This window comes from Carassius gibelio, chromosome A8 (assembly GCF_023724105.1).
Source record: "Carassius gibelio isolate Cgi1373 ecotype wild population from Czech Republic chromosome A8, carGib1.2-hapl.c, whole genome shotgun sequence".
Lineage (NCBI taxonomy): Eukaryota > Metazoa > Chordata > Actinopteri > Cypriniformes > Cyprinidae > Carassius > Carassius gibelio.
In genome coordinates, this window is record NC_068378.1 from 17,559,793 (window position 1) to 17,586,747 (window position 26,955).

The window sequence follows — 26,955 nt, forward strand, 5'->3', positions numbered from 1 at the left end:
ATGCTTAATGAGAGGCGTGTAGTCCTATTCATTATCTATTCAAATACATCTTCTTGATTGAAGTACAGTATTTGGGTAAGGAGTCACGGCGCGTTCATGTGTTCCTACTGTCGCGCGGCGCTGTCCAATCAACCTCCACCGATAGGCGGTCCGATCCGTCCCTGTTTCACAGTTTCCTCCACGTCCCTGCCTTCTCCTCCTCCTCTCTGCTTGGCTGGCTTATCATCGCTTCCTTATTGCCAAACCTGCAAAGAAAGAGCTGTACTAAATGCAGCGTAATTTTGACCCATGTTCAATTAGCTGAGCGGCCCTAAGGGCACGAGGCTTCTGCGCGGGACTGTAATGCTACACTGTCCTCCCTCTCCGACCAGTTCATCCTCAGCAGCGAAGAGCTATGGACCTGAAACCGTAGTGCTCTTCCAACACAGCATATCTGCAGTCACCTGCGACTCCAATAGGCAATCAATATTGATAGATAAATTGTAAAGGATTACAGCCATAAGGCAAGACGTCGCGGGGGGAAGGCTGGAATTATGAAGGTATGTCACAGACCATCGCATTGCTTGGCTGACCATCCGATACTACTGCCATATGCTTTTATCCATTAATTTCTGTACCGCGCGAATTCCATTATGTCCTTAGTGGTGACTGATGCCAGGAGAGCCACTTTGCCTCTGCAGCATCTAACGCCGCGCGGGCTCTTGTCAGCTGCTTTGTTTGTCAACTATCTCTACCACATGTTCTACCACGATTCATTTCGAGTCGGCATGTGCTGCTCGTTTCTATCTTTAGTAAAATATTTTCGCGTGAAAGCGCCTTTCAGACAACAATAGCAGTACATTAGCGCGAGCGCGTGAGTGAACTGTTGGTCCACGTAGTAAAACAGCGGCCCTCGAGCACTCCTGTTTGGAGACAACGTAAACCTGTCAGGTTTAAATGAATATGCGTGTTTATCTGTATATGTGTGTGAGACAAATAAAGTGTAGAGTGTGTAATGGGAGAGCGAGCAGGTGCTGAGAAAATGTGCCAGACGAGTCGCGAGTCTCCGTGCTGTGGGTTTGCACTGATGTGAGATGAGATGTGGGATTCATAGTCCACTCTGCTGGTAAATAATGACCATTGCAGTCATTGGCTAGCAGCATACAGCCCCACTCGACACTAGTATAACCCTCCACAGCGTTTATGGCCACACTTATATGCATATCAGTGTGTTTTACTCAGGCTTTTTATGAGGATTGGTAGTTACATGTGTTTTTCCGCTGAGTATCTTTGAGGGAATTTGGCAGGGCATGTGTCATTCAGCAAACAATCCATTGTTAAACAGAATTAGAATAAGATTTATTCTACACACACACACACACACAAAATGGACTTGAAGCTTCCAGTACATAGACAAAAAAAATAGACAAATAATATTTATGTAGACCATAGACAAGATAAAAGAAAATACTTTATATAAAGATACAGTTATGCAAGAAAATGTGAATAAGAAAGGAACAGAATATAATTCTAAAATAAAATAAAGTCACATGACTCTAAAGAAGGTAATCCATGTCTTAGAGGATGATTATAATAAATCTAAAACCATAAAACCATTTTTAAATTAAAATAAAAAAAAATAAAATAAACATTGACTGAAATAAAATATAATAATACTTTATTATTTAATATGTACTACATATTTGATGTTTAAGTGATAACACACACTAAAACAAATAATAATAATAATTTATAATATTAATAAATAATAATAAAATGAAACACAAAACAAAAATTAAAATGGAAAATATGATGAAAAACTATTGTAAATGAAAATATTATTTAAAAAATATAATAATAATTATAATATAACTACATAGCATATACACACAAACACACACCCACACAATTTCAGTGGCGTAATCTGGTTATAAAAGCGGAGGAGTAGTTGAAATTGTTCCATTTGATTTTGGGAATTGTAGTCCTAAACTAATGTGACTTGAATCATGTCAGAATCACGCCTAGAGTGACCTTTTTTAACTGAAGAGGTTTGTTCTGAGTTCCTGAATGTTTGTTTTTATTGTGGAACCTTGACTGCTGATGTGGAGAAAAAAACGAATCCCGTGGCTCTCAATCGCTCTGGACGCTTTAATGGTTCAGCACATAACAGCAGACTGATGTACAGTACCTGGGGCTCTCTACACAGCAGTGATTTGCAATGTGATGCCACAGAGAGATTTTAAACATGTTTCCGAGTCATTCAATATTATTGGGTTCTGATTTTTATTTGGCTGTACCTTTTCCATTGGAAATAACTTCTGAAAACATTTTCTGTCTATGCCAAGCTGATCTTTCTAAAAAAAATCCCGCTTAAACCAGCCTGAACTGTTATGCTGTATTGAGCTGGTTTTAACAGGCCCTGACCAGATGTAAAGTGCTCCAAACCAGTCTGAAACCAGCCAACAGACAAGCCTGGAAGACTAAATAAGATGAGCAAACCAAGAAGGATTTTTTTCCAGAGCAGAGGGTTTCTCTAATTTGGGAGATCAAGTAAATGTTCAGTTCTACAATACATTAAGATCAAGACATCCCATAATCTTTTGCTTCAGGCAGGAAACATGGGGTAGAAATTGAATTTCATTCTTCTCTGATTTTCAGTCTTGCAGCCTGAACAAATAATTGACATTAAGAGTTGCTGCATTAGATGTAGACAAAATGACAAACAAGCTGCGGATCTCAGCACCCAAATATCCCAGCTCAGTGACATCCACAAAAATCTCTCTTCTTGGTCCAGTGACATCTGGACCTTTAGTTTTCAGCTAAACCTGTTCTCGATTTGAGCATGTTCTTCGACTCACCTGAAGATCCAGCCAGATTTATCTTCTTTCCGCACTTCTTCTTTGGTGCCACAGACTCCCTCAGAGTTAATGAGAATACAGTAGGTCTGAAGTCACATTTAAAAAATAAAACGTAAGGGAAGAGTTTTCTACATTCCACTTTCGCTCTGCTGTAGTTTATCCAGCTTATACTTAAAACTTTTAAAACCTGGCTTTGTGTCTACATGTCCAAAATATGAAAAAAAAGTAATAGAATGAAATATTAATACAATTATTAGAATATATTTTAATTAAAATGTGATTTAATCCTTTGATGGCAAAGCTGAATTTTGAGCAGTTATTTCCCCAGTCTTTAGTGCCACATGACCCTTCAGAAATCATTCAAATATGTTAATTTAATGCTCAAAAACATTTCTTATTGTTATAAATGTTGAAAAATGTTTCTGCTGCTTAGTATTTTTGTTTTTGAAAAAAATTTTTTGATCAAATAAATGCAGCCTAAGCAAACATAAGATAATTTTGACTGGCAGTTAAGTCACTTCGGATGAAAGCGTCTGCTCTGCTGAATGAATAATTGTAAAATGTGACCCTGGACCACAATGTTTTTTCGAAATTGAGATTTATACACCATCTGAAAGCTGAATAAATAATCTTTCCATTGATGGTTTGTTAGGATCTGACAATATTTGGCTAAGATGCAACTATTAGAAAGTCTGGAATCTGAGTGTGCAAAAAAATCTAAATACTGAGAAAATCGCCTTTAAATTGTCCAAATGAAGTACTTAGCAATGCATATTACTAATCAAAAATTAGGTTTTGATATATTTAAAGTAGGAAATTTACAAAATATCTTCATGGAATATGATCTTTACTTAATATCCTAATGATTTTTGGCATTAAAGAAAACCCATACACTGTTTTTTGGCTATTTCTAAAAATATACCCCAGCAACTTAAGTAATTAAAAGGTTTTGTGGTCCATGGTTACAAATAGTCATGTTACATAGTCACCATATCGAAGATTTCTTGATGTTCTTGAACGGTATGAAAAACAAAAACAGGTCTTTTGTTTGGGGTTATAAGTTCTTTATTCATAAGTAGGATTGGGTGGCAGTTTTGGGCACCTTTCCAAAGTACTTAATCAATTATTCTCAACATCTCAGCAGCCCATGAAGACTCAGCATGCATATGTGATGTAGAGGATGCAAGCAGGATTTAATCAGAGATTGAAAGAGCTTTGGATTTTGATAAAATACACAGATGTCATTCAACAGTAAAGAAAAACATGAAACATCATCCCAGAGGGATGCCAGGAACATAGCAAACAAAGTGGTAGACAAGATCCAGATGCACATTTAAAGCTAATTTATATATTAATCATGTATTCTAAATTCTGAGTCTTATTTTACCTGCATGAGAGGTTTACTGGCAAACTGTACACACTGTGTGTGTGTGCTCAAGTGAGGTGCGAACACACAGCGGCAGGTTGGATGGACTTTGATAACGGGCATCTGAAGTGCTCATGCCACTTTTTGCTTTTGGTTTTTAAGGGGACTCGCTCTGCTATTTCTCCACAGCTCCAGGCAGAGACTGTACAACCTAGAGTAATAACTTTCTCTCTCTTTGTGAAGTAATGGAAAAGTGCCAGAATGCTCCTCTCCTCTCCTCCCTGAGTTTACTGCAAGGGTGTTGCTGTAACTATGTAACTCTGTTGGTATTGTGACTATTGTCCATTTAAAGACTCCCTTGCTGATGTATATCAGATGATGCTTCAACTAGTGTGTGATCTTTGCACTGCAGAATTGTTATGTGAAACATTGAAGTGTGTTATCAAATTTTCAGATGATTTTTGTTTGTTGTTACTTGTGTTCTAGTGTCTTTCGCTTTTGATTCAATTCAGTATAGACTATATGAGTTGCTATAGGTCTAAGCAGCAGGGACACGCATGCAGAGAAAGAGAAAGAGAAAGAGAAAGAGAAAGAGAAAGAGAAAGAGAAAGAGAAAGAGGGCCTTCTGCAGCCAAACCTGATGAGTAATTTGGCAGATCCTCTGAGATACTGATTCGTTGTTTTTTTTTTTTTTTTTTTACTTCACCATCTTTAGTAGAAAGCCCAGATGATTTTGCAGGCAAAAACGTGTACATATTTGGTAGTAGATTTGTTGACACCTGAAATAAATCTATGCATTTTTAATGAGCCTGCGTAAATTGTGCTTGTGGATGGAATCACCCCCGGCCCCCACTGTGGTTTGGCCATCTGTTTGCTTGTTTTGTTTCAATTTGAAGACACGTATCATGTGTTTAGCTTGTGGAATACCATTGGGACTCACATGAATGTGTTAGTGAAGGCCCTTGCCTCTCATTTTGTGCCTGTTAGAAGAGTCATGGGACATACATGCTCATTATGAATGTGTTTGACTTTGTGTTTGATCTTATCCTTTTTGTTATAGTTAAAGTGGGCAATGTCTTCAAAACTACACCTAAAAAGCCACATTCAGTTGTTTTGTTCACTTAATATACAGTGACTACTGTTCAATTGTTTGGCATTGGTTAGATTTTTTTAAAGTCTCTTAATGCTCATCAAGTAAAAAAAAAATGCAAACTTGATGAGCATGAGAGACTTGTTTTAAATGAAAGTTTTCAGTATATTTTAAAATGTAATTTGTAACTGTGATAGCAGCCATTACTCCCAGTCTTCAGTGTTACACTATCCTTCAGAATTCATGGAAGCTTTTTGACGCATTCTTTATTGAATAGACAGTTCAAAAGAACAGTATTTATTTTGAAATTGATGCATTTGCTGTCACCTTTAATACATTTAATATGTCCTTGATAAGTTTCACACACACACATATGTTTGTTTTTGTGAAAAGTGGGTTCATCCCATAGGTGTAATAGTTTTTATACTGTACAAACTGTATATTCTATGGCCCTACACCAACCCTACACCTAACCCTGACCCTCACAGGAAACTTTGTGCATTTTTACTTCCTCAAAAAAAACTTTTTTTTGGTTTATAAGCGTTTTGAAAAATGGGGACATGGGTTATGTCCTCATAAGTCACCCTCTCCTTGTAATACCTGTTTCATACCCATGTCATTATACAAAGTTGTGTCCTGATATGTCACAAACACACACACACACACACACATATAAACAGTAACAGTTTTTGAGGCTGATCCAAAATTATCCAAAATTATTAGTATTCTATTCATAACCTACTTTGAAAATTAATTAGGTTGGGTTACCCTGAATATTTTTAATAAATATTTTGTACAAAGACCCTGATTTGTAGGTAACCCTTCAAAAAACCCTAATCTAGTTTAAGGTAGTCTTCTAACCTGTCCAAGCTGGTCTTCGGTTGGTTTAACAGGGTAAACAGCTGGTCTCACAGTCTGACTAGCTGAAAAGTGTCTAAAATTAACAGACCATCCCAACCAAACTGGGAATTCATCTAAGCCCAATAAACCATTTTAGGAGGGTTTAGGTATTTTTCGGCAGGGAAATCTCCTTTTCATTTTTGCAGTCACAAATTGAATATGTTGTTAACATATTTTCCTCTTCTTTTTTTTCTTTCAGCGCTGTCAATATGTCTAAGGCCACTGTTAAAAAGCTGCACTGGCGCTCGAAAGTGCAGGAGAGCTTCGTCCCTCTGGGCGGAGCCTCGGGAGAGCTTGGTGTGGCCATTGGAGGTGGTGCAGATTATGGAGAGTTCCCATTTGTTACAGCAGCACCTGGGGGTGGAGCCACTGTTGGTGACATCATCCTAGAGATCGGCAGTACACCTGTCCTCGGATTGACCTTGGGAGATGTGAGAGGGGTTCTGAACTCATGTCCGCATCCCATTCGGATCAAAACAGTATTACCAGGTACTTTATTTACCAATAAGAGCAAATTGACTGGTGCGGGAGATTGGGTACTGTAAATAGGGGAACTACTTTGCATTGGATAAGAGAAGGTTAATGCAAAAAGAAGAATTCTTGAATATTCTTTTGAACAAGATACAATTTGCAGAGTAGAATTAGATCAACTACATTTTAAATGGAAATACTGTCATAATTTCCCTAAAAATGAAAACGGAGGTAACTTTGCAGTTAATGGGTCACATCTGCATGGGGTTGAACCTGTGACCTTTTCATGACCAGCCCAGATCTTTTCTAACAAGGCTGCTACACGCCACATTATGTTATTTTGGGAGGTTCTATGTGCATTTTGTTGCACTTATTAAATGAAATACTTGGGTTGTGTAAGAGCTTTCTACCTACTGACAATATACAGCCCCGAGTAGATCACAGTGTGACATGTCACCCGTTAGTGTCATTCTGCCTGAGGATTGTATTATCCTAATCTAACCTGCCTGAATACGTCAGTTCAAGATGCTCCATGGGGATTTGATTTACCATATTCATGTCTAGCTTCTACACAAGGAAGTGTTAAGAATTTTTAGTTGTTCTTAATGCCATAAATTAATGCTTAATAAAGGCATTCACTCTCTCAGGTTTGTCAACATGTGGTGAACTAACAAGAATGTCAAATTACACTAATTTTGTGAGATACAGCATCATTTGTATAACAAACAATGGTTCTTAAAATGATTGTATTTATTATTACATCAAAACTATCACTAAAAGGTTTTAGATGTTTTAAGGATTGAATGGTTGAGCATAGCAACTTTTCTGCTTGGTTTAGAAACTGTATACATTTTGGAAATAGTGTAGTTATTTATGGAAATAACAAAATTAGAAACGAGTGAAAAAGTATACTTTTTTATTCCTACTGAATTTGAAGATACACTAGAGTTTCAACGTGTGGGGCCAGTAAGAATTTATTTTACAGAAAGGCCATTTATAAAGTTATAAAGGGTTTCTAATAAAAGATGTTCTTTTGAACATTCTATTAATCAAAAATCCTGTTTTTCATATTGATAATAAGAAATGTTTTGTGAGCATGAAAGCAGCATAATAGACATTATTTCTAAGAGACCTTGTGACACTGAAGACTGGAGTAATGGCTGCTAATTCAGCTGTGCAATCACAGAATTTTTTTTTTAACGTTTTATGCCTTTTCTTTAGATAAGACAGTAGCTTGACAGGAAGCAAAGTTTTAACCAATTACAAAGTTTACGGGTTTGTCCGATGTTTCTGAACTTCCACAATCCATCTATTCTCCTCTGTATATTATGTTTAATTAACTGGCTTTTGGTCTAAAGAGATTTTGGTGTAATTAAAAACGAACTTTCTGACAAAATGTTCTGTTACTTTTCACTGTTGTGGTTCAGACAGAAACTCAGAATAGTCTTACTCTCTCAAATTACACAGGACTCTTTTTAATAACAGCATGTAAAAAAAGTATCCTGTTATGCAATATCTACTCCAAGTGTCCACCTTCCTACAGTTCAGCATCAGACGTTAAGTGGATGTGATATCCCACACCTCTGCGGAACTCTCTGCCCTGGTCAGCCCAATTGATCGCTGTCAGCACTGGGGTGGAGCCCGGCATCGGCGAGTAACAGTGCGGGCAATCCCCATACATAATTTATAAAGACCATCAATGTACTGCATGAAAGGAAGCTCTCTGTCATCTAAGGTCATAATGCACTTAAAAAAATGAATAGATAAGTGGATACCTTTTCCATGTGTCCTTGAGGAGTCTGTGTGTTGTGATTGTGTGCAGAAAGGACCACCGGATTATATTAAGTGCAAAAATCAATACAGAGAAGCCAAACGGGGCGGATAGGTCTTGTTAGGTGCTCCACAGTGCTTGTTTGTGACAACAGCACACTGACCTTAGAGACTTCTGCAGTTGCAGTGCAGTCTCAGCATGCGTGAGTGGCATTAGGACTGAATTCAGCATGAGAGAGCATTTTACCCTCATCACTTTTAAGGTGTATTATAATTTATTTTTAGGACAGCGTCTTTGACAGTTTCACTTTTTTTCTCATATTTCCATGGAGACAGCAGTGTTCTGTTTGTGAGTTTGGCGAAACAGTGCTGTTATTAAAAAGTGGTTTCAGGTCTCCCCATCTCATTCCTGCTCATGTGTTCTGTTTGTAATCTGTAGGCTCAACTCTCTGTAAGGATCTCAGACTTTACCTGAGCAAGTGTTTTACACCCGGATCCATGGACAGCCAACTCCAACAGGTCATACGAGAGAACCTCTACCTGCGCGCTGTGCCCTGTGAGTGACCCACACCTGCATTATTTAGTAATACAGGCTCTTTAACACAGGATGTCAAATTAATTTTGGAGAAAAAAGATGAAAATGTGTGTTAAATGTCCAACTGTAAAAAAATGTAAGTCCATTTGTTGACTGTTGTAATATAAAAACTTCCTATTCATCGGGAAGAAGGAGGCGGGAACCGGCGCACAATCAAAATACTTTAATAATTCAAAAATAAACCAAACAGCGCGTCAGCCCCTCACGGCGACTGACGCCCACAAATAAAAAGCAAACACATAAAATAATGTCCCAGGCCTGGTCCTCTCTCGTCCTTCACTATAGTCGCTCCAGTTTTATATCCTTCCATCTCCTACGTGGGACTCGATACTGGCGGTGGGGCGCAGGTCATCTCCAATCACTACACCTGGCCTCACTCCTCGTTCCCACGCCTCTCGGCCCCGCCCCACTCGCCACAACTGTCTAATGCTTTTTCAAGACAAAAGTACTCCCCTTCAGTACTTCAGTACTCAATGACAGTGACAGGATGCATATAATTATGGGACAGAGCGGACAATTAAAGACGCAATTGTATAACGTTATAGTATGTCCCAAAGCTTGCCTACTCTTCTACTACACATTCAAAAGTTTGTCCTTTTTCTTCACCAGAAGAGTACATACTTTAAGGGCATAGCATAAATAGGCACATTGGGATGCCGCAATTGAGTCATTCATTAGATTCAATTTATTCAAACGGCTTATTACTTCAGAAATGAAGTAAATAGATCTCTTTATGAACAAGCCTTTGAATCACTGGTTCTAATCAAAAACAGACAATACTGTGTTTAAAATATATCACAATATTGACTACTTATTTAATAAACTGAACTTATTCATTTAGCTGATGCTTTTATCCAAAGCAACTTACAATTGCTATATATGTCAGAAGTCACACGCCTCCTAGGGGTTAAGCTTCTTGCTCAGGGACACAAGTGTCAAGTGTCTACATAAGTGCTTTGGATTAGGCTTGTGAAAATTTTGATTTTTCTCTTCCTATTTAGGAAATAAAAACGTGAAATGAGTGAGCAAGATTTTTTTTGCATTAATTATTGCACAAGCAAAACTCTTATTATGTATTTATTTGTTTGCTATTTTTCTAGTACTTTAGAACTAGTCTAACTAAAACTATTCATAAAGACCCCACTCCATTATTTCAATTAATTGTACTATGCAAAATGGACCTGACCTCATGTTTAGTCAAATGTCTGGGTACACAAGATTATACAATATGTATAATACAATGTGCTTCCCTCTATCCACCAAGGGCTTCTTGGCCTGAAAAAGGATGAAGACCCCTAAAGTAGAACAGCTGCAATGAAAACACAGATGAGAAACATACCGAAATACATCAGCCAGCAAAAGCATGCATGCAATCTCATGCTTTAATGCTCACAGAGACTGTAAACAAATCCAATTTACAATCACGTCAAACCTCACGTGGAAACAAAGGTTCAGTCACTTTGAGGTAATGTGATGCACTTTAACCATTGCCATGGAAACTGTCATCAAATGTCACAGCAGTGCACTCATTGTGAATAGCACTGTTTCATATTTTGCCTTGGCCACAAAACTGCAACTATATTCAGAAAAGATTGCATGCATTTATTAATGTATAACTCCTGCTGGCCCCTTTAAAACATCAGGCACCCGTTCACCATCACAGCTGATGCATTTAATCCATCCTGCATGATTCAAATTTCACCTATTTCCTGCTCTTGAATTCCAAAGCTGCACAATTTATCTTTGTCTGCAGCCTGAGGTACCCTGCTGTGCCTTTCAGCGCTCCTGTGCACACATATACGCATAAACGTGTCAGCACCCAAACACAGACCCATTCACGCATGCTTGCTAATGTACACATAAGCACAATCATTTTTGTGCATCCATTCACATAATGTTTTTAATCTGTCGGTTCAGTTACATAGCCTGTCTAGTTGAAATAAAACGGCTTTCCTTAATAACACGTTTATTTATCCCATCATTATTTTGACACCATAAAGCAGCTAATTTTACTGCCACTTCTCTGAATTGATTGCAGGCAGTTAGAAGACTGTGAACTGTAAGATGCTCCTCTTTTCTGTTCTTTCAAGATAAAATAGCACAGGTGTGTCAGTATATAAGAACACAGAGATGTTTAAGCAGCTGCTGAACATCATGCTAAATGTTTATCATGGTGTTGCATTGGGGCTTTTAGAGACAACATAAAGTCAGCATTATTTGCCTTTCTAAAACATGTTCCTGGTCTTATTTTGTGTAATTCATCAGAAAATGTTATTCCCAAAGATAAAAAAAAAAGTTTCCTTGTAATCTTTCATCAAGATGTAATAACTGTCCATTCCAGCTGACAACATAGATAACTATATTTCAAACCCAAACCACCTGGCTCTTTTCTGAAAAATTACGCCTGGTTTTCATAATCCAATCAGTTCCTTTTTTTCCTTTTAAATGTCCAGCTTAACTCTGAAATGTCACGTGTTAAAAGCCCTCAATGTCAAAAATCCGTAATGTCTCAATCTACACATTCATTAGAGATTCATTTCATAGTGAATGTACTGTCTAGGGTTCGAGTGTGCTCATATGCTTTTTGCATGGGCTGTCTTGTCATATTCGGGCTGTATAATACCCAGAGATGTCAAGTAACGAAGTACAAATACTTCGTTACTGTACTTAAGTAGAAATTTGGGGTATCTATACTTTACTTGAGTGATTATTTTTCAGACGACTTTTTACTTCTACTCCTTACATTTTCAGGCAAGTATCTGTACTTTCTACTCCTTACATTTTAAAAATAGCTTCGTTACTGCTATTTAATTTCGGCTTGTTTTCATTCCGGCTTGTCATCATTCAAAAAAAAACAAAAAAAAAACCTATCCAGATATTGGTCTGTACGCGATCCATCGCACCTGCACGTGACACAGATCACATCACAGTCCAGCCAGGACATAGACAGTTTTGGGTTCGTTTATCAAAAAATATATTTCTTAAAAGTAGGGTTGGGTATGGAACCGGTATCTCAGAGTCAGTCCGCTTAAATTTCACATGAAACCAGCGTCAGACCGGTCTCCTCCCGTCTTTGAGCGCGCTCTTCAATCCGCAGAGGCGCAGACCGCGAACGGAGCAGCGCATGCGCACTTAAACAAACAGAGGACACAAGGTATGTTTATCGATAGATTGTTAGAATATCCATATCTGTGCAGTTCTTTGTCATAAATACAGTTTACAAAAGGTCACGAGGTAGCAGTCGGTTTCTCATCTGTAAAGTTTTCGCTTATCACACCACAGTCGTTTCCTCCAGCGAAAATCTAACCCTTAACACATATGAACGAACACATACTTTAATTACACTTATTTAAATATACTTAATTTAATCATACGTACTTTATACATACACTACTGTGCAAAAAAGTCTTAGGCACGTTAGTATTTTCACTTAAAAGAATGGTGTTCGGACAGTTATTTATATATTGTATATAGTGTGTCAGTATAAAATATCAGTTTACATTTCCAAACATTAATTTTGCCGTTGTCAGACTGCTTGTGCATTCAAAATCGCACTAGATTATTATTAAAATTAATGGCAAACTGATATTTCCTACTGACACACTACAGCAAAAGATATAAATAACTGGCTTAAAACCCTTTTTGGGGAGAAAATACTAATTTTTCCATAAGACTTTTGCACAGTACTGTATTTTAAAAACGACATTGTTGCTACTTTATAAAGAATGACCATACAGTAATTCACAGAACTGATTTAAGACAGTGACAGACAGCACTCATGTTAACTTTTATATCAGAGTGAATGACAGAGATACAGCAGAAACATTATGTGTGGTTTTGTATTAAATAATGACACAGATTGTGAAATATAGTTATTAGCCTTAGATTAAGGGAAGCACAACTTGCACAACAAGCTATGGATTTATTTTAAATATTTGTAATGTTCTTTAAAGTTATCCATAGTTTTTTTGTGGTTCTTTTTTTTAAAGTATCGGTTCAGGCACCGTTTAGTTTCCGGTACCATTTTAAAAGTATTGAAAAGACACTGGACCCTACTTAAAAGTTATTATTTCTCACTGGCTCATTTACCAAATGAGTGCTTTTTCTTCATCCTCGACAAATTAATCTACTGTAGGTAGTTCGGTAGCGAGACGTTTTAATAAATTAGCGTTTTCGATTGACGATGCGATTGACAATGTTGTGATAAGTAGGCTATACCAACTTTGTAACTCGTTACCCCCCGAACACTGGACATAGCAGACGTATGTACCAAATACAAGAAGCTATCAATCAAGAAAGTATCAGGATTATGATTTCTTTTTCAGTTTTAGTTTTTGATCAATCACTTGGATTAATCATTCATTTTGACAGCACTATAATGTTTACTGTAAATAGACAACGATACAAGAGTAATTGTTACTAAGCCTGCACCAATGTTCTTGTCCATTGCCCTCACAGAGTCCTGCAGCTAAGCTTGGATGTACATAAACATTCCATTAAAAGTTATTGATGACAAGCCTCTGAAGTTTGACTTTTTGCACCATAACAATACTTATTGGCAACTAGTCATCATATCTCTAGTCCTTTAATGTATTTGGATTGTACTAAAGTGCGTTCATTTTAAATGGGCATATATGCGGCTGATGAAGACCTGAAGGTCGAAACGTTGCTTGATTAAATTCCTCTGGAGCAGTAGTTTTCAGTGTTCAGACTTCACTTCTTTATTTGTCTATATCATTTAGTTGTCTTGCACCTGTGTCCTAATTGGGTGTTTGGGATGTGCACACCATTTTTGTATTTTCATATATGCGGCTGAAACAGGAAGCCTAGTGCATCCCAAATTTTTAAACATGAACATTTTAATATAACATTATAGTCATTATGGCCTATGGCCTTTAGAAAAATGTTTTTTGAGGCGGTGGGGTAGTGCACAATAGGCCCCTGTGGTGCGGCCTAAGCTTTTGTTCTTAATGGCATTTTTTTCCCCTTACATTACTTTTACTTTTATACTTTAAGTAGTTTTTTAAACCAGTACTTTTACACTTTTACTTGAGTAAAAAGCTTGAGTTGATACTTCAACTTCTACAAAAGTCTTTTTAAACCCTAGTATCTATACTTCTACTTGAGTAATGAATGCCAGTACTTTTGACACCACTGATAATACCTTGGGACAATGCAGTGTTTTGATATTAATGGATGATGTATTGTGTATAGTCGCTGATGGCTTTTAAGTCATTACAATCTTGCTTGATGTTGAATAACTATGTGTTGTATCCATTGATAGGCGCATTACCTCATAAACCACATACTTCCTTAGAGACTTTTGCTTCAGAACCATTTGTTATGTTGGCAAGTTCGATTGATCAAAGTGTGCAGGTTTCCTGCTGTATCTTTTCCGCAACACCGGAGAGATGCAGTGATCAGCTTATCTTAAATTCGGGATGCACTGCTAATCTACCTCAGGAAAATCCAGTTTTCTCAGCTTTCATTTGAAATGGAAAACTGAGAGGAAGTTGTATAATCTCATCACCGTGGGATTATAGAGCAAGTCTGAAGTGTTAGAAATCATAATCAGGCGTCGCCTCACATCGCCAAATTCATAAACAAACAGACACACAAACAGTTTGTTTAATATATAGTTAGTGTGTAAACACTGTTACATTAATTGATTTTAACTTCATTTGGCACTCACTCAAACATTAAACTCCATCCTTTACCATATCAAGGCAATTCAGCTGTGTCTCTGTTTTCTGTGGTCCTGTAGATCCAAACATCAAATGCATTAAAGCAACTAGCCTCATGGTGATGTCATCAGGACATTTTTTTTTGTTTGTTTGTTTTTTAAAAATGCATTCGATTTTTAGCAAAGGTTAGATGCAAGTTTATGAAAAAATAATGATCTTTTAAAATTCCCTGTGTGTTTGTAGCACTACTGGCCTTTCTAACTTTACGTTCTCCATTTCAATGGCTTGTTGTCTATTTTAACCTATTCATACATCTCTTTTGGTAAGTTAACCAAAAGGCAAATGCAATTTTTTTCTAATTATATTCTTATGTTTTGCTCACCCTGCTTTGACCCAGGTACGACCAGGCAACCACGGGATGGAGAGATCTCAGGGGTGGATTATAACTTTGTGTCCATTGAGGAATTCTTCTCCCTGGAAGAGTCTGGAGCCCTGCTGGAAAGTGGGAAGTTTAAAGGTCAGAATCCATAATGCCAAACAATTGTTTCACAACCAGAGGATTGGGGGCCACTAAGGGGTCCCTGAATAGCATTCATCTCTTAAAACCTGTACACATGGTAGATTAAAATATGTTTTTAGAACAAAACTAGGGCTAGGGGGCCTTTAAAAAGTTTTGGAGTCTTTGGAGTCAAAATGATTGAGTTCTTCATATTTGTTTATTAAATATTTAGGCTGATTTTTATATATTTTTTTCAATTCTATTCAATTCTATTCCACAGATTTAACAAAAAAATCATATTCATATTCACATACAAATATGAGGAACAGACAAGCCTTGTTTTGGATATAGGAATTGCTTACTGTTCAACTGAGTTTGTTTGCACGTGCATTTGAGTTTTGTGTGTCCTCGTGAACACATTGTGAGGGTCAGGGCGTAACGTCAGAGATCCAAATGGTCAAGCCAATCAGAATCAAGAGAAGCACCCTCCAGGCTGCAGAGAAAAGTGTCGTGCTGGCTCGGTTCTGTCCTCCAACATTATCAGCAGAAAGAGCTGAAAAAGAGCCCTAATGCAGAGAGGACAAGCATGGGATGCAGACTGATGGTTGAGCCTGCTGATGTCTTTATTAAAGGGGGGGTGAAATGGTATTTCATGCATACTGAGTTTTTTACACTGTTAAAGAGTTGGATTCCCATGCTAAAAATGGGCAAAGTTTCAAAAATTAAGTTGTACATTTGAAGGAGTATTTTTGTTCCCAAAATACTCCTTCCGGTTTGTCACAAGTTTCGGAAAGTTTTTTTCGAGTATGGCTCTGTGTGACGTTAGATGGAGCGGAATTTCCTTATATGGGTCCTGAGGCACTTCTGCCGGAAGAGCGCGCGCTCCCGTATAGCGAGGCTGAGCAGCACAGACTTTCACTGATCAGAGCGAGAGCGTCGCGAAAAGTCACAAAAGAAGTGTGTTTTTGGTTGCCAGGGCAAGACAACCCTGCACAGATTACCAAAAAAAAAAAAAACAGCATTAAGGGACCAGTTGATGGAGTTTATTTTTACAGAGCATCAAAGGAGTTGTGCAAGTGTTTTTGTTTGTTCCCTGCATTTCGAAGATGCTTGTTCACAAGGCCCAGTTTGACGACGGATTTGCGTATCGTTTATTTCTTAAGGATGATGCAATCCCAACGAAAAAGGGTCACGATCGTGTGTTGGAACCGCAGGCGGTGAGTAAAACTGCTTCAAATATCTCTGCCTCCTTGTTAGTGCGTACCCTCCGATGCCGGAGACCCGGGTTCGAGCCCCGCTCGGAGCGAGTCGTTGCTGCTGCTGCTTTCGTTCAGTTTCAGCCTCTGGATCTGATTCTGGATCATAAATAAACGGCTGAATCTGACTGTAAGCCATGGTTTATTTTGGATGATGGGTTTTCCCTCACGGTAATGTCACAGCTTCCAAACGCTCTCAACGCAAAAGCCTATTCGCGCTCGTGATTCTTTAGCTCCGCCCACACGTCACGCCTCCAGTCGGTCGTGTTTTTCCGGGAAATATCGGTACAGACTATCTTTCTCTTATGAATATAATAAAACTAAAGACTTTTTGGATTTATGAAGGATGCAGTACTACTCTATATGTACTCAAGATTAACAGGATATTGAGTGAAAACGAGCATTTCACTCCCCCTTTAAGGGTCTTACACACAGCTGCAGATTCACATTATGACATCCTTCAAAGATGCAGCTCTTGGATTAATGAATATGTTTCCGCTGACTCGTGTTTTTGATGCTGTTGCACCACTTTTATTTATATAAAAAAAAGGAAAGAAAGATGTTCACCTATTATGTCCATCTCGATCCCACATAAAATTTGTTTTAAGATTTTTTTGCAAACCTGTTTTGGGGAATTTAAACAGTAAAAGAGCTGATGATTGATGTAAATATCATGGTCCAATCACGGTCCATGTCAGTATCAACAATTTTTACTTGTAGTCCTTTAGATTTTCCTTACCTTGCCAAAATCTTCACTATATATACACTACTGTTCAAATGTTTGGGGCTTTTATGCCCACCGAGGCTTTATTGGATCAAAAATACAATACAAAAACAATAATATTGTGATTTAAAATAACTGTTTTCTATTTGAATATGTTATAAAATGTAATTTATTCTTCTGATGGCAAAGTTGAATTAGCTCAAATAACTTTAGTGTCAAATGATTTTATAAGAAATCATTCTAATATGCTGATTTTGTGATCAAGAAGCATTTCTTATTATTATCAACACTGAAATCGGTTGTGCTTCTCTATATTTTTTCTGATGCACTTTTCCCCCCAGGATTCTTTGATAAATAAAAACTTTAAAGAACAGCATTTATTTAAAATGGAAATATTTTTCTTAACATTATAAATGCCTTTATTGTCTTTTGATCAATTTAATGCATCCTTGCAGAATAAAAGTATTAATTTCTTTAAAAAAAACCTTAATGACCCTTAGAAATAACTCTATAAATGTGAGAACTGGCATTGTTTGTTCTAATATGCCTATAATTACAAATTATTAATAACAAAAGTATATCTCAACACCTGAGAAGTGATGCCCCACAGCTCATGAGTCATCTCTCCTGCCCGAAACCACACCGCACTCCTAATTTTCTATCACTCTGTACAGGAGAAAAGAGGCTTTTCTGTGTAATCCTTATTTCAGTTTCTCTGGTTCTAATCACCCCTCCACCCCCATTCATGCTCTCTCTCTCTTTTATTTTTTTCTGCAGCTGTAAATAAGCTGCAGTGAGGGAGTTATGCTGCATTAAATATCACTGAAGATGCCAAACATGTAGCTGTTGTAAAAAAAAAAAAAAAAGCTGAGTAAAATCTCTTAGCTATGAAAGATTGTGCTCTCCTAGTGGTCTTATAGTGTAAATTAGATTTTTTCCCCCTACCTGAACATTTTTTATATTGTGTGGTTTTATTTTGGAGATTTAAAGTAGATGTTTAGAGGTTGCTAGAAGAGTTTATTAGTTTATTAGTTCCATAACAGCTGTGATTAAGGGTTTAAAGGAGTGTGAACTAGGGCAGCAGAAGTCAGGGGCAGAAAAAAATTAATTTATAAAATGTTAGAAAAGTCATTTCCAACAATCAATTTAAGATCTATTTTAAATAAGGAAAGCTTAGGATTTTGAATATTTAAAAAAATCTAAGACAGTAATCAAATAAGCAAATTAATGACACTGATCATGTTGTCAGGATTCCACCACCATCATCATCACTCCCTCCACCCACTCGCTCGTCATCCCCTGAATATTAATTGTCATCACCTGCATCTCTTCATCCTCATCACCGTCACCTGCTATCCTTCATCACTGCTCACCCTTATATACCCACTCTCAACCTTCAGTCTCCGTCTGATCTCGTCATTACATGGCTTACAGACTCTATCTCAACACTCGCCTGAGAATCCGCGAATCTTCTGAGAACCCTCAAAGATCGGCCAATCTTCTTCTGCCTTCAGTCCTCCTTCGGTGATTCCACTTCCACTTACTGTGATCAGAGATCGTTCCGTTGTATTGATATTGGTCCATACTCGCTCTCACTCTGATATTCCCGTCTGGTTCGGAGCATTCTGCTAATAAAACTCACATACGGTCCATCCTGTCTGCCTCCTGTCTCGTTTGTGACAGAAGATCAGACCAAAGATGCAGAATCCTACGGAGCCTGGGGGAAATCCATCTCAAGACCCGTTTGCCGAACTAGTGCGAGCAGTGCGCCAGTCAATCTTCTCTTCTTTACCGGACAACCCTTCCGCCATCCCTGAAGCAATCCTTCACTCTGCACGCCAACATCAACTTCCGCAAACACCCGCTACTTCGCCGGCTGCCTCTGCGAGTCCCATGGCCCGACCAGCGCCGTTCGGTGGTGAGGAGGAGGATTGCAGCGGTTTTTTGCTTCAGGTTTCACTATATTTCCAAATGCAAGCGCATCAGTTTACCGATGATTCCGCCCGGGTGGCCTTTATTATTTCTCTACTCTCTGGCAGAGCTCTCCAGTGGGCACAATCTCTTTGGAATTCAGACTCCCCAGTGTTAAAGTCCCTGTCAGGTTTCATGTCTCATTTTAAGGAAGTCTTTGGCCAGGCGGTTTCAGATCTCTCAGTTCACGATCAGCTTTACAATCTCCGTCAAGGAAACTCCTCTGTCAGTACGTATGCCCTCCAGTTTCGCACCCTGGCGGCATCCTGTGGCTGGAACGAGTCGGCCCTGATTACCGCTTTCCGCCACGGCCTGAATCCGAACATCCGTCAGCTATTGGTTGTTTATGATGACTCCATGGGAATTGAGAACCTCATTCAGAAGACCATTCGAGTTTCACAACGCTTATCTGCCTGTGACAATCCGTCTACCGCTGTCAGTCCTCCGTCCTCGATTCCCATTGCTTCTCCTCCAGCACCTGAGCCCATGCAAGTGGACTCCACCCATCTCACTCCTTCTGAGCGCCAGCGTCGTATCCAGCTTCACCTCTGTCTGTACTGCGGGAGCGACAATCACCTCATCTGCTCCTGTCCTGTTCGACCTCAACGTTCTGCGGTAAGCTCCATTCAGATCCCTCCTAAAGTGGAATCTTTAAATCGTACCATGGTTCATCTACTAACCCCGCATATCTGTGTCTCAGCGCAAGCCCTTCTCGACTCCGGTTCAGCGGGGAACTTCATTTCAACCCAGCTCCTCCAAAAACTGAACGTCCGCAAGCACCGCAGCCTTCAAGAGCTCAGAGTTCAAACCATCCAAGGAAAGCCGCTGGGTCGAGGTCGAATCAGTCATGTCTCTCCCACATTAACGCTCCGCATTGGCTGTTTACACACAGAAGAGATCTCATTCTTGGTGCTGGAGGAGTCTACTGCTGAGCTCATCCTGGGACGCCCCTGGTTGATCCAACATCAGCCCACCATTGACTGGAAATCCGGGGAGGTTCTTCGTTGGGGAGAAAACTGTACACATACCTGTCTAGCTCCAGTCAAGAAGAAAGCCCTATCTTCTCCCTCTTCTTCGTCCTCCGTGCTCAAACCCAAACTCCCAGTCTGTTCGACTTCAGTTGAGAGTCCAGAAGTCCAGCATCAAGTGGAGATTCCTGCTGAGTACAGGGGGTTCCAGGATGTGTTCAGCAAGCAGTTGGCGACCAAGTTACCACCCCATCGGCCATGGGACTGCGCCATCGACCTGCTACCTGGAGCCACTCTACCTAAAGGCCGTATCTACCCTCTCTCCATCCCGGAACAGAAGGCCATGGAGGAGTATGTGAAAGAAGCCCTTCAGCAGCAGTTCATCCGACCATCGGTTTCACCTGCCGCTTCCAGCTTCTTTTTCGTGGCTAAGAAGGATGGAGGCTTGCGACCGTGTATTGATTACCGCCATCTCAACTCCCAAACGGTCAAATTTCGCTACCCCCTTCCTCTGGTCCCAGCAGCCCTGGAACAACTACGTGGGGCCCGTATATTCTCCAAGTTGGATCTGCGCAGTGCATACAACTTAATCCGTATCCGTCGGGGTGACGAGTGGAAGACTGCTTTCGTCACCCCTTCCGGCCACTATGAGTACAGGGTAATGCCGTTCGGCCTATCCAACGCCCCTGCAGTCTTTCAGAATTATATGAATGAAGTGTTCCGAGAGTACCTCAATAGATTTGTTGTAGTCTACTTGGATGATATCCTCATCTATTCATCATCACTTCCTGAACACAGACGCCATGTCACTCTGGTCCTGCAGAAATTGAGAGCCCATCACTTTTTCCTGAAATTGGAGAAATGTGAATTTCACACCACGTCGGTACAGTTTTTGGGCTATATCATAAATCAGCATGGTGTGCAAATGGACCAGAGGAAGGTGGATACCATCCGGAACTGGCCGCAGCCCACTACAGTGAAAGAGCTTCAAAGATTCCTCGGATTTGCCAACTTTTACAGGAGATTCATCCATAACTACAGCATTATCAGTGCTCCTCTGACCTCCTCTTTGAAGGGCCAGACCAAGTCTCTATCCTTCTCCCCCGAAGCCAGCCAAGCCTTCCAACAATTAAAAGACGCCTTTTCAACCACTCCCGTCCTCGCCCATCCTGATCCAGATCTGCCATTTGTCGTCGAGGTTGATGCGTCTTCTACTGGAGTAGGAGCAGTCCTCTCCCAGCGGCAGGGTGAACCTTCCAGACTCCATCCATGTGCCTTCTTCTCCAAGAAGCTGTCCCCGGTGGAGCGAAACTATGACATCGGAAATCGGGAACTGCTTGCAATCAAGCTTGCCTTGGAAGAGTGGAGGCATTGGCTGGAGGGAGCCAATCACCAATTTCAAGTAATCACCGATCATCGTAATCTGGAATACCTCAAAGAAGCCAAGCGGCTCAATCCTCGTCAGGCCCGCTGGGCTCTCTTCTTCACCCGTTTTGATTTCGTTGTTACCTACCGACCCGGCTGTAAGAATGGAAAAGCTGACGCTCTCTCTCGCCTCCATCATTCCTCGTCTGAGGAGTACCGCCCTGAACCCATTCTCCCTCCAGCCGTGTTCGCCTGTCCAATCCTCTGGGACATAGACGATCAGATATCCCAGGAAAACCGTCTCCATCCCGCTCCGCCGGGAGGTCCAGAGGGGCTCACCTTTGTACCTCAACAATTCCGCACCGCCCTTCTGGACTCTGCTCATACAGCTCCGGGCTCTGGTCATCCAGGTAGCAGGCGTACCCTCTCGCTCCTCAGTCAACGGTACTGGTGGCCATCTATCTCCCAAGATGTCTCCCGGTTTGTCCAAGGGTGCTCAGTCTGCGCCATCTCTAATACTCCCAGAAAACTCCCGGAGGGTAAACTCGTACCTCTTCCTATACCCCGTCGTCCATGGTCTCATCTAGGTGTAGACTTCATGACTGACCTTCCTAAATCTAACAACTTCACCTGTATTCTAGTAGCAGTGGATCGGTTCTCGAAGGCTTGCAAGCTGATCCCCTTACCTGGACTCCCTACCGCCTTTGAGACCGCGGAGGCTTTGTTCCACCATGTTTTCAGAAATTTTGGAATTCCCGAAGATATAGTATCGGATAGAGGTCCGCAGTTCATATCTCGGGTATGGCAAGCCTTCTTCCGACTACTTGGGGTAACTGTTAGTCTATCCTCAGGATACCACCCTCAGACGAACGGCCAGACTGAGCGGAAGATCCAGGAGATAGGACGGTACCTCAGGTCATATTGCCACCAGTACCAGGACAGCTGGAGCCGCTACCTCCCCTGGGCTGAATACGCCCAGAATTCTCTCAGGCAATCCACCACCGGGCTCACTCCTTTTCAATGTATCCTGGGTTTTCAACCTCCTCTATTCCCTTGGTCTGGGGAGCCCTCGGAGGTTCCAGCCGTTGACTATTGGTTCCATCAGAGCGAGAGGGTATGGGACTCCAACAGGCAGTGCGAAGGCACAAGACCCAAGCCGATCGTCGACGGACAGACCCTCCCCAGTACCAACCGGGTCAGAAGGTGTGGCTTTCAACCCGAGACATCCGCCTTCGCCTGCCCTGCCGTAAGCTGAGTCCCCGATACATCGGACCATTTACCGTGCAGAGGCAGCTGAATGAAGTCACTTACAGGCTCAACCTCCCACCTCATTACAAGTTTTCACCCTCATTTCACGTCTCCTTGTTAAAACCCTTCATTGATCCTGTCACTTCTCCTCCCTCAGATCCAGGACCTAGGGACTTACCTCCTCCTCCCGTTCCAGTAGAAGAGGAGCCTATCTACCGTGTCCGCAACATCATGGATTCGCGGCGACGAGGCCCCCGGCTGGAATATCTAGTCGACTGGGAGGATTATGGCCCCGAGGAACGCTCATGGGTACCCCGCGAAGACATTCTGGACCCAACCCTCCTCACCCAGTTTCATGCAGACCATCCTGATCGTCCTGCCCCCAGAGGTCGTGGTAGGCCTCGCCGTCGCCAATGCCCCTCTTCTCAAGCGTCAAGAGCCGCCTCGGGAGGAGGGGGTACTGTCAGGATTCCACCACCATCATCATCACTCCCTCCACCCACTCGCTCGTCATCCCCTGAATATTAATTGTCATCACCTGCATCTCTTCATCCTCATCACCGTCACCTGCTATCCTTCATCACTGCTCACCCTTATATACCCACTCTCAACCTTCAGTCTCCGTCTGATCTCGTCATTACATGGCTTACAGACTCTATCTCAACACTCGCCTGAGAATCCGCGAATCTTCTGAGAACCCTCAAAGATCGGCCAATCTTCTTCTGCCTTCAGTCCTCCTTCGGTGATTCCACTTCCACTTACTGTGATCAGAGATCGTTCCGTTGTATTGATATTGGTCCATACTCGCTCTCACTCTGATATTCCCGTCTGGTTCGGAGCATTCTGCTAATAAAACTCACATACGGTCCATCCTGTCTGCCTCCTGTCTCGTTTGTGACACATGTGAAGTCCTTGGTACAAATGGTCAGAATTTTAAGATGATCTTTTGGAACGTTCACTCAAATCAGGCAGGATAACATGGATCAACAGATTTTATGGAGGTCTTGCCAGACTTGTGGAGTTCATGCCAGTTTGAGTATGTGTTGTCAGTACAAGGAAAAGGGGGCATAAATAGCTCATGTTAATTCATGTTAATTTAAACATTTCACTGAAATTGTTAAGCTGATAATATAATATGTAATGGATAATTTTGTACTGAATTAGAAATACATTTACTAGTCTGTATGTCAAGTAAGTGTAAATTTGAATGCTTTTTTAGAACAATTTTTCTTGGCAAAGTTAATAGTGTACTCATGATAGGGCTTGTATTTTGCTGGATTTATGCCTTTTTTTGGATAAAATGTGTTTTTGAAAATGGAGGTCTTGAAGTTCCTAAGCTTCCTGAGTCGAGCTGTTTTGATTATCATATTCTGGTCCACAATTCTCTTTGGCTGCTTAAAAATATAGACTCGAGCGACAATAGTTTTTAGGTAGAAAATAGATCTTGCCAAGGACTGTTTCAGTTAGCACATGTAATACATTGTGTCTAAAGGTCATTGTTTTTGAATTTTGCTGGTTGGAACAGTTTTTCGATTGTAGCTTCATAGAGGCCCTTTCTAAAATAACTCTGTCATCACAGGGAACTATTATGGTACACCTCGGCCAGTCCACATTGGTCCTGACAGCCCCCCCATTACATACCAGGAACATCGAAATCTCCTGAGGAACTTCCGTACTCGTAGCAAATCGCTCAGCAACCTGGAAAAGGCAGTGGAGGAAGGTGATAACAGCGAGGAAGACTCTGGTCTTTCAGGTATTCTACTGTTTGGTCCAGCTTTATTTTGAAATTTGCTGAGCTTTTTCTTAAACAAATATTTTTAAATGCAGGAAACTTCCTTTCTCATTGTACTTTAATATATTTGGTAAACTCTTTCTGTTGAGATAGGGAATTTCTCTATTTTATCAGGACCTGTTACTTATGGTATACTCCAAGGCACAAGTTTGGGTCCTTTAAAATTTTCCTCTATATGTGGTCCCTTAAGGGTCATTAAAAAAGAAAAAAAAAAATCTCTTTCCACTGTGACACAGACAATACCATTATCTTCTAAAAGCCATAGAAAAACTAATGTAAAACTTACAGCCTAACATAAAACAAAAGCCAGTGAGAAGTCACTTTAGTGTTCTTGTTTAAATTTTGTATGCTGTACAGTATATAGTATGTTGAGTTTTGTGTGACATGCTGAACCTTCTAGCAGCTCTGGTTTTGACTTGAATTCACATCACCATTTTGCAGTTACAATCCCGATTCCAAAAAAGTTGGAACACTGTACAAATTGTGAGTAAAAAAAGGAATGGAATAATTTACAAATCTCATAAACTTATATTTTTTTCACAATATAATATAGATAACATATTAATTGTTGAAAGCGAGACATTTTGAAATGTCATGCCAAATATTGGCTCATTTTGGACACTTAGGACAACCCAAGTTGTTATCAGCGCTCAGTTCAGAAGCCTGCATCTCTAATGGTATGGGGTTGCATGAGTGCGTGTGGCATGGGCAGCTTTTGGAAAGGTACCATCAATGCTGAAAGGTATATCCAAGTTCTAGAACAACATATGCTCCCATGCAGATGATGTCTCTTTTAGGGAAGACATTGAATTTTCCAAAATGACATTGCCAGACCGCTACTGAAATGACCAGCCTGCAGTCAAGATCTTTCACCCATAGAAAACATTTGGCGCATCATAAAGAGGAAGATGCGACAAGGAAGACCTAACACAGTTGAGCAACTAGAAACCTGTATTAGACAAGAATGGGACAACATTCCTATTCCTAAACTTGAGCAACTTGTCTCCTCAGTCCCCAGATGTTTGTAGACTGTTATAAAAAGAAGAGGGGATGCCACACAGTGGTAAACATGGCCTTGTCCCAACTTTTTTGAGATGTGTTGATGCCATTTAAAAAATTAACTTATTTTTCCCTTTAAAAGATACATTTTCTCAGTTTTAACATTTGATATGCCATCTATGATGTATTCTGGATAAAATATTGACATTTGAAACTTCCACATCATTGCATTTAGTTTCTATTCACAATTTGTACTGTGTCCCAACTTTTTTGGAATTGGGTTTGTATTTTAAACCAGCAGTTATTGAGCACAAATTTATGTCTTCTCAACTAGGACATGCTTGAACGTTTTTAATGTTTTGACATTAAAAACTATGGAATTGTATTTAGGATTGATGCCTTTCTCATATTAGAGCTGGCAAGAGGAGCGTAACAGTAACAGTGTGACCTCTCGCTGTCCTGTGGTTACTTAGATTATACAAGACGGCTACATCTCATGTCATGTTCATTGTACTTTGTTTCCCAGCGGGGTCTGCAGGAGCCAGCAGTGCCCCTCCCACCACCATAGTCTCACCTAATCAGACTTGGGACTCAGGCAGTGGGCGGGATGGAGGGGTTGCCATGGAGAACGGAGGACGTGGTGGAGCATTGCCTGAAAACTGGGAGCTGACGTTCAGTGACACGGGTGAACCCTATTACATCAAGTGAGTCAGCAGGGGAAAAAATAAGATGGTATAGTGAGAAATAGAGTGAGCAAGAATAGAGACAGAAGGTCATTTGCTTCCTTCAGTAATCAAAGATTATACTCAAAGTTGACATGATGTCACATTGGAATTTTGACATGCGAAGGCGACGCTACAACTTTAAGATGTGCATCAGTGAGAAATGTTTTATTTAGCAGGTGACGTACAGTTATCATGTTGGAAGTAAATATGATTATTTTGCATTTTTGATGCTGTTTTTTGTAAAAAAAAAAAAAAAAAAAAAAGGGTGACTTGAACTTTAGATGCACGTCAATTAAAATGCATAATTTTTGCCTTTATCTATGAAAATTAAGCCAGCTTAATTAATATTGCTATAAGAACTGCTGTTGTATTTCATCTTAAAGCTGCTGATGAAACCTTGTGGGGGGAAAAAAAGTCTCTCTCATTTTTCAGCCATAACTCAAAGATCACAAGCTGGCTGGATCCAAGGACTCAGGGCAAAGAGATTGTCAGCAAGACCGAGTGTAAGTGCATATGTGTGCATGTGAGCCTGGTTCCTCTCCACTTTTAACCTCCAAACATACTCTCACTCTCTCTGCAGTCTTCACACAAAGATTAATGACAAACATTCCTGGAGCCATTTAGTCTTTCTCTCACGCCTTCATCATATCCCTTGTTTCCTTTGCCTTTCAAACCTCCTCCATGATCCCCTCGTC

The 26,955-nt window shown here is 40.2% G+C and overlaps 1 protein-coding gene across 1 annotated transcript in view; it reads left to right on the forward strand.

Moving 5' to 3' along the window:
- The first annotated feature begins 224 nt into the window (after positions 1-224).
- LOC128018707 (membrane-associated guanylate kinase, WW and PDZ domain-containing protein 1-like) overlaps positions 225-26,955 on the forward strand; it is a 46,074-nt gene continuing 19,343 nt past the window's right edge. Inside the window, exons 1-7 of the mRNA XM_052604416.1 lie at positions 225-539; positions 6,393-6,682; positions 8,874-8,990; positions 15,111-15,230; positions 24,324-24,497; positions 26,062-26,239; positions 26,693-26,763. Coding sequence (XP_052460376.1) covers positions 6,403-6,682; positions 8,874-8,990; positions 15,111-15,230; positions 24,324-24,497; positions 26,062-26,239; positions 26,693-26,763 — 940 coding nt within the window. The 5' untranslated portion in view covers positions 225-539; positions 6,393-6,402. The remainder of the gene's footprint in view (positions 540-6,392; positions 6,683-8,873; positions 8,991-15,110; positions 15,231-24,323; positions 24,498-26,061; positions 26,240-26,692; positions 26,764-26,955) is intronic.